This window comes from Solea senegalensis, linkage group LG2 (genome assembly GCF_019176455.1).
Source record: "Solea senegalensis isolate Sse05_10M linkage group LG2, IFAPA_SoseM_1, whole genome shotgun sequence".
NCBI classification, from domain to species: domain Eukaryota; kingdom Metazoa; phylum Chordata; class Actinopteri; order Pleuronectiformes; family Soleidae; genus Solea; species Solea senegalensis.
Genome location: NC_058022.1, coordinates 29,909,702 through 29,918,126, shown reverse-complemented (window position 1 = coordinate 29,918,126; position 8,425 = coordinate 29,909,702). Strand labels below are relative to the sequence as shown.

The 8,425-nt window shown below is 41.5% G+C and overlaps 1 protein-coding gene across 1 annotated transcript; it reads left to right on the top strand.

The window, feature by feature from the left end:
* On the top strand, window positions 1-7,790 carry LOC122783937 (sodium/hydrogen exchanger 2-like). Its single transcript, XM_044048913.1, has 13 exons — window positions 1-618; window positions 731-1,056; window positions 1,680-1,817; window positions 2,819-3,069; window positions 3,898-4,115; window positions 4,201-4,400; window positions 4,787-4,876; window positions 4,947-5,017; window positions 5,137-5,304; window positions 5,730-5,835; window positions 5,922-6,038; window positions 6,114-6,207; window positions 6,323-7,790. Exons 1-13 carry the CDS (start codon window positions 333-335, stop codon window positions 6,772-6,774), a joined length of 2,517 nt encoding a protein of 838 aa, XP_043904848.1. The 5' UTR covers window positions 1-332; the 3' UTR covers window positions 6,775-7,790.
* Window positions 7,791-8,425: the final 635 nt, after the last annotated feature.

Genomic DNA, 8,425 nt, shown 5'->3' with positions numbered 1-8,425 from the left:
CTGGGAACTAGAAGTGTGTTGTAACTCAGATCAAATCCTGAAAGGACACCTTGGAAGGAGATCTATGTTTCTTTTACTTTGTTAAAACACAGTTTCCTCACGTTTTTTTTTTCCTTCTTTTTTTTGCAAATTAAAACTGATGTGGACATGGACTGGAGTGAAGGAGTTAAGAGGTTTCTGGGCTAAGTGTCAGTTCTTATTTTGAAATGATGTAGTTTTTTTTGTTTAATTGAAGATGCACATTAGACACCTTTAAATGTTTTTGCAACTTATATTTTGAATGTGTCATCGTTCATATTGTGAGTACTTGAGGATTGTGCTGACTAGTGGAAATGAGGACCATGGCTCGATCTCAAAATAGCATTCAAAGAGGAGCTTTTTGCTTGTTTGTCCTCTTGCTCTGCTGTTTTCGAGGGGAATGTGAGCTTCAGGAATCAAAACCTTCAGAGCCGAATAGCCTTCCCACTGTCAAACCTTTCCACAATGAAATCAATGAACCTCAGGCCTTCCCTGACACGGAGAGGACTAACCTCCCTGTGTTTACGATGGACTACCCTCGGATTCAGGTTCCCTTTGAGTTTACTTTGTGGGTACTGCTGGCCTCCTTTGCCAAAATCGGTATGTTTGGATTAGTGCAGAACAGCATTAATTGCATTTTTATATCACAGTTGCCTTCATTTCAGGGCCTGAAGTCGACACATGAGCATGTCCTTTCTTTTCATTGTTGTAGGTTTCCACATTTACCACAAAATCACCATATGGATCCCAGAGTCCTGTCTCCTGATTGCCATCGGGCTCATCGTGGGTGCTATCATGCACTCAGTCTCAGAGGAGCCCCCTGCTGTACTCAGCTCCAACGTCTTCTTCCTCTACATGCTCCCACCCATCGTCCTTGACAATGGCTACTTCATGCCCACAAGGCCATTTTTTGAGAACGTTGGCACGGTACTGTGGTACGCTGTGGTGGGAACGCTGTGGAACAGTATTGGCATTGGGCTTTCGCTGTTTGCCATCTGCCAGTTTGAGGTGTTTGGAATTCAAGATATCAACCTGCAGGTCGGTTCAGGTTGCAGAGGTTTCCCTGTGATTTTCAGACGGATTGTAGGTTAATATCATGACAGAAAAGGATAGTAGTGTATTCTGATTCAAAAGGTTAAAGAGCACATGTGATATGATTTTTTGACCCATACATGGATTTAAATCAAAGCAATAGTAAACTCACAACCGATCATATAAACTCCTGGTTTGAAGCCTCAAGCTTGTGACTTGGCCGGCACCATGTTGACATTTGGCAAATGAAAGTTCATAGACGTCGCCTGCAACCAGGCTCCTATTGGATGATGCCAGCTGTCAATCAACAGGCACATAATTGACATCATCTTCCACAGAGCTGCAACTAGTGACCAAGACCCTGAACTCCTCAGGAAAATAATGATGTTATAAATCAAGTTAGAAGTAGAAACTCATTTCCCCATAGACTTCCATTCAAACTGAGTTTTTCTTGCAAACCAGCAAACCTTAAGCACCTAAGCAGAATGCAGAACATCCATTGTCACATCTAGGAGACAGACTCCCTTTGACATTTCGTAAAACACAGTTCAGTGCAACCTAAATGTTAAATCACCCACTAACCCCGATTTTTTTGCATTTATATATTTGGTGGTAACTTTACTTTGCAGGAGAACTTGCTGTTTGCCTCTATCATCTCAGCTGTAGACCCAGTGGCTGCTCTGAATGTGTTTGAGGATATTGGAATAAATGAGCAGATATACATCGTCATATTTGGAGAGGGACTCTTCAACGATGCCGTCACCGTGGTGAGTGCAGCGATCCTGTGATTTCTTTTGTGTGTGTGTGTACCTTATTGTCATTTCTTTGAAATGCAATATATTGCAGCTACCATTTTGTGCCCAATTTAAAAATCAGAACAATTAGAAGTATGCTGAAATAGATATTGCAATGAAAGAAACATTGCAAGAAACAATGGGAATATAATGCAAGTTCTGGACTTTAATGTTAAGGAGTTTTATTTAAATTAAATGTATGAATTTGAAATCATAAAATTAACAGTAATACTAATATTAGTAAGAAGTTTAAGTCTTCTTAAAATGTGTCATCAATCATGCATGGATACATATGTCTGAATTAGGACTCCAACTCCTTCAAACATTTAAACAGCTTTTGCAAATGATCATGTTATATGAATTATTATTTATTACCTTTACTTTTGACTGTCTTTGCTGCTGTAAGACCATATATTTGCCCTATTGCGGGACTAATAAGGGACTATTTGTATCTTTGTAGCAAAAGACTCAGTGGATTGCTAAAGCACAGATGGCAACAATAAATATCTAAAATAACACATTTCTCACCCCTATATAAGCAAAAAGTTGTTACGGTGCTGTGCAGGGGAGAAAAATGCCTGAGAGTGCAGGGTGACACAGATTTGATTTGCGCCCATGCAGTTTCCACCTCAGGCTCGTCTGACCAGTTCTGCTTTGTTCAACAGAAATGTCAGTCATAATGAGTCTCCACATTGAGTTTCACTCGAGAGTTTTCCTGAACACTTGCTGGCATTGTTTATCATCTACACTGTTGACATGTGTGCATAAAGCATCTTTAACCTGAGCCAAAAATCATCTGATGGTTTCAGCTGTAGTTGAAATTTAGTGTATGTTTCTTAGTTTCACTTTGCTTGGCATTAATTTAAATCTCCATTTTTCTGTCTGTGTTGTGTCTTTAGTGGTAAACATAACTCCAGGGAAACAAGATTTCTAACTGTGGAATGTGTTTTGATATTGTGTCTCCTTTCCCTCAGGTTCTTTACAGCATGTTTGCCTTTTTGGCAGACCTGCCTGCCGTTGAATCCGTTGACGTGTTCCTGGGAGTTGCCAGATTCTTCGTGGTGGGAGTCGGTGGTGTCATCTTTGGCCTCCTGTTCGGATTTGTGGCTGCGTTCACCACACGTTTTACCCACAATGTCCGCCAGGTCGAGCCCCTCTTTGTCTTCATGTACAGCTACCTGGCGTACCTGGTGGCTGAGCTGTTTGCCATCTCCAGTGTGATGGCGTAAGTGTTCATGGAGCAGAAAACACACCTGTATTTTCTTGTCTGCTGTGGACAAAAACAACTATTAATGTAAATTATTTATAATGATTATTGAACCTATGGCCAGTAAGTCTGGGATATCTAGCAATAGGTCACACCCTCTTCCAACTACCCTTGAGTTGAAGCTCCACCTCCTGTAGTCACGGAGAGGATTTTAACAAATATTATAGAAACAAAAATAACAGACCCCATCTCGAAGAGTAAAAACCTGTTTCCAATATAAACCAACCATTGCATTGCAACACTGCCAACAAGTGCAGAACATTCAGCATTAAGGATTTTTTGCTATACTTGAATATTCATGCCTTATGTAACACTTAATTCTACGGGAATAGCTGCTCACATTGTGCCTCAGTCATTCCTTTCCTTTTAGGCACGGCTATTTCCCAAAAACAACAGTGTCCTCTAAACTGTAGTATATAACGTGGCCAGCAGCTGCGTTCCAAGATTAACCTTTTACCTTGCAGCCTTTTTGTTAGTCTCTTTCCTGATGCTTGTACAACTTGTACAAACTTGCTCTTTCACGTTGCTTCCCACCCACTGAGTGTGGTGTGAGTTCAAACTGTGTGTGAGATGCAACGCTGTTAGCTCAGCGGGGCTGTGCGCACACGATGTCACTGTATTACTTGAGATGCACAATTTTTTTGAGCTGATCAAAGTCACCAAATATATAGTCCAAGAACACATTTCTTCATGAATAAAAGAACCAGAAAGATAATCTAAAACTTGTTTTTTGCTGAAGCCTTAATCACACATTGTGTGTGTGTGTGTTGTCTCACCTCCCTGCAGCATCATCACATGTGCCATTACCATGAAGTACTATGTCGAGGAGAACGTATCGCAGAGATCCTGCACCACCATCCGCCATGTTGTGAAGATGCTGGCCACTGTCTCAGAGACCCTCATTTTCTTCTTCCTGGGTGTGGTTACTATAACGACTGATCATGAGTGGAACTGGGCCTACATCCTGTTCACGCTGCTCTTTGCCTTCATCTGGAGAGGGCTCGGTGAGAACTTCAGGGGGGCCAGACATATGGAAACAAAGCTCTCTCTCTCCTCAAATGTTTTCTGACTCATCTCTTCTTCCTGCAGGCATTTTGGTGCTGACTCAGATCATCAACCCATTCCGCACCATCCAGTTCTCTTTCAAGGACCAGTTTGGACTCGCCTATGGTGGCCTGCGAGGGGCAATCTGCTTCGCCCTGGCCTTCACCTTGCCTGATAACATCAACAGAAGGAACTTGTTTGTCACAGCCTCGATCGCCGTTATTATATTTACCGTTTTCCTACAGGTGGGCCATTAGCGCAGACGATCAATATTCACCCTGTGCTCCTAATTATTATAAATAAAAACAAACCAAAGTGGTTCTGTCTCTTGCTCAAGGCATACTGAGACATGCTTGAAAGAAATTGTATCAGCTGAGGCTCCAGAAGATTTCCAGACCACAGGTTTCCAACTTTTCTGACTCCACAGACTGGACCGCAGTTGTCATAGTTCTGCTACAGAGCTTATACGAATCTGAAAATATACAGTATAAAGCATAGTTGAAACTGAATTCCACCACTGTATAAAGCACTCAACTATCAGGCCTGTTTTCTGGAGACAATGTGGTCATTATGTGGTTGTACTATGTGGGTGAAGGCCCCCGACTGATTGTGTTTTTTCTATTCTTTCTAGGGCATCAGCATCCGTCCAATAGTGGAGTATTTAAACATCAGGAGGACCAACAAAGACCTGCTCACCATCAATGTGGAGATTCACACCAGGGTCAGTATCAGTCATCACAGTCACATTTCCTCCTCTTCTCTGGTTTTAATATCCACACTCTTCTGTCCAGACGATGGAGCATGTTGTTTCTGGTATTGAGGACCTGTGTGGACAGTGGAGTCACTATTACTGGAAAGACAAGTAGGGAGCTTTTTCATGTGTGGTCATTCATTGTTGTTGTTGTTTTTTTACGAATTGCTCCAGCTTATTTCCTCATATGTATCTCTGACAGTCTTTATTTGTTTGTGAACGTGTGTCAGATTTAAGAAGTTCAATGATCGCGTTTTGAGGCGTATCCTGCTCCGAGATAACAGGGCTGAGTCCAGCATCGTGTCGCTGTATAAGAAACTGGAGCTGCAGAATGCCATTGATATACTGGACACACCTGTGGGGGACCTCAGTGCAGCGCCATCTATCATTTCTCTGCAGTAAGTTCAACACACTGATTAGTTTTGACCATTTTAATTACCCTTGGTTGTAAACTGGAAAAAAAACTGTAAGTCTGTTTTGTAACCAGACTTAAAACTTCTAAAATAACTCCTCAAAAACAACAGCAGCAAACTTTTTCCTTCATATAGTGTAGACATGTATGTGTTGGTACATAAATAATCCCAATAATTTCTGCATAAATTACTCAGATTAGATTAGATAGATTACTCACTGCTTACGAGTAGCCAGGACGAGTGCATCAGCTAAATCGACAAAACCTTTACACTTAATCTAATTTGCCTCCAGCTGATGATGCTCTTTTCAATCCAATGGAAAACTCTTAATGTCAGTAATGGATTGAAAAGCATTACATTTCATTAGCATCTGTCATCTAATGTTTGTTTCCTTTGCCACCAATTATCAGCGATGAGATGAAGGAGGCGACTCGGCCGAAGAAGAAGTTCCTGGCTGCTGATGTGGGGAAAATGCACGACATCTTGTCGAAGAACATGTACAAGATTCGACAGAAGGTACTAGTGTAACAATATATGAGATATGTGATATATAAGGCTATGTTCAATGTTAAAACCTGTTCCTCTTCCTCTAAATGCCTCAGACGTTGGCATACACCAACAAGTACAATCTGCCTAACGAGAGCCAAAATAGGGAGATTCTGATCCGCCGCCATGCCAGTATCAGACGTAGCCTACGACCTGAAAGTTTCCGTGAGATGGTGGGTTTACATTCTGTTGTTTGTCTGACATACACACACACACCTGCCTGACCTTGATTTGTCCTCCTCTTCCAGCCTTCACAAAACATCAACCGGTCTCTGAGGTACTATTCCCTCCAACCTGGTTCAGATCTGGAGTCTGCCTTTCCCCTTAGAAGACGAAGTCATGGTGAGGCAGTGAGAAATTTGATTTGAAGCAGTGACACTGATGGATAATCATGCATGATTTGAAAATAATATATGTTTGAAAGTATAACTATCCTCTAAAACTGGTGTTACTTAAGGTGGCAGTGAGGTGGATCGTATCTCAGCTCGTTTCCAGGCCTCAGGAGTGTCGCCTCGCTCCTCTTCACGCTCCCTCCTTCATATGAGGAGGTTGAACACTATCAAGGAGAGTCGAGGTACAGGACAGCAGCCAGCAGCTTCTGTCCAGCCACAAGCTCCATCACCTGAAGCTCACATTTCAGACAAAAGGGATCCTGGAGGTTCCAGCGTCAGGGGCAGGACAGCACCTGCTCCTGCACCCAGGAGACGGAGTTCAAATCGCACGGAAGACGACGAAGACACAGTTGACCCTCAGCATCCAGGAGCAGGGGTGGGATCAGTGCGTCCTCCACAGCTGCCACCACCTCGTGGCTGGGTACCTGAGAACCAGGATCCAGGAGAGACTGGAACAGGAAATCCTTTACTTAGACAACCATCGCAAAATGGATCTCGAGGCTCAGGGAGATCATGACAATCGGAAAAGGATGGAGGAAAAACAGGAAAAAACAGTCACACCTGAAACACACTGACGTCAAATGAGCGATGAACAAACTTCAGAGCATAGCCATAGGCATGCAGTATGATGTTTACAAGTTGAAAGGTAGCGTTTTAAACACGGTGGCGTGATTTTTAATGTCTAAATGTGACTTTTTGGAATAGTGCCAATTTCACATCCACATGATCCTCATTGTCTTCTATTGAAGTGGCACAGTTTTCTCTTCTCCATAGCCAATAACATAGTAGAATCAATAAGAGATTAGCTTAACAGCCAATTAAGCCCACATCACCAGGGAGGACTCCAAATATGTATAATATGAAAGCATGATTATGTTTATTAAAGACAGATATCCAAAGGGTTGCACTAATTTTCCACTTCTAAATAAACAAAAAAAAGTGTATTTTAATGGCTATTTTTGGTCATTTTTATTCACCACCAATATGCGGTCCAATTAAACAGATGGCAGCGACACTGCAGCTAATGTGTTGACTAAAATTAGCAGTAAATGGAGCTTAGAGTGTGAAATTTAGAAACTCTCACGTTTCCTGTAAAAGAGGCGATGCAGTAAAGATTTAACTCTGGAAAATATCACATTGAACTATCATAAAGCTCTGAAAGTATGTCAAGTTATGGATTCCTCTGTGACAATGTGGCTGTAGGGGGCGAAAAGGATGGATGTAACAGTGTTATCTGTTAGCATGTGCAGCTACTTAGTGGTGTACTGCCAATAGTTGAAGAATAAAACCCAAACACCCACTGCTTCTTTCAAATGTGTTGCAATTGGCCTGGAACTATGGAACAGGCTCCCTTGGTTCTTTCCCTCTTGAATATAGATCATTTTATTTAACCTGATGCTCATGTACACTGGGTAACATTACACTGTTGTAATGTACCATTTAACCAATGCATTTGAAACCATGCATTGGACCCGCAGGTGCCATTAAACTCAGGAGAGAGGAGAACAAGCAATAAACAATCTGCCTTCTTCACCTTAATGTCTTCTTTTATTGTACTTCATCCGACTCTGTGACGGCCTTCCACATCCAGTATCATCTTTCAAAGTTTACATCTTTATATGTACCAGGGACAGAGAGCACAACCTGTATACAATATCTGTGTTTACAGTACACTATATAGTCTTATTTAAAGGTACTCCAATAATGCTTTATTCCACTTGAAATTCAGCAAGGAGAAGATAAAATTGCATCTGGGAAGTATAGCAACTTGGTTAGATAATTTTCTGCTGATACATGGGAAAGAGGAACTTGTTTTGTCTTCATTTCAGTTTTGTGACGAGAGGTGAAGAACCTGAGATACAAAATGTTATTCCCTCTCAAATGTAATCTCCAATCTCTCTCTGGAGCGACAGCTCCAAACTCTAAAGTTCAAGACGATGGAGAGATATGACACCACAAACATGTTTTTAGAAAATGTGTACAATTTGTTTGCAACTGCATCTGCAATGAAGTTTTATAAATGTGTTGACATTTATTGTGAAAGTAAGCAAAACAAAAAAAGATGCAGAAATAATTTTTCCTTGCCATATTCTTTATTCACACTCATTGGCCAGGAGGCTCATTACTACAGCGATTTGTGTTTGTCTTCATTAGTGCGGGCTGTTCAC

Coding starts and splice junctions, on each gene's coding strand:
- LOC122783937 (XM_044048913.1), top strand. CDS start 333: ATGAGGACCATGGCTCGATCTCAAAATAGCATTCAAAGAGGAGCTTTT. Junction 619..730: donor GGCCTCCTTTGCCAAAATCG/GTATGTTTGGAT, acceptor TCATTGTTGTAG/GTTTCCACATTTACCACAAA. Junction 6,208..6,322: donor CCTTAGAAGACGAAGTCATG/GTGAGGCAGTGA, acceptor GTGTTACTTAAG/GTGGCAGTGAGGTGGATCGT.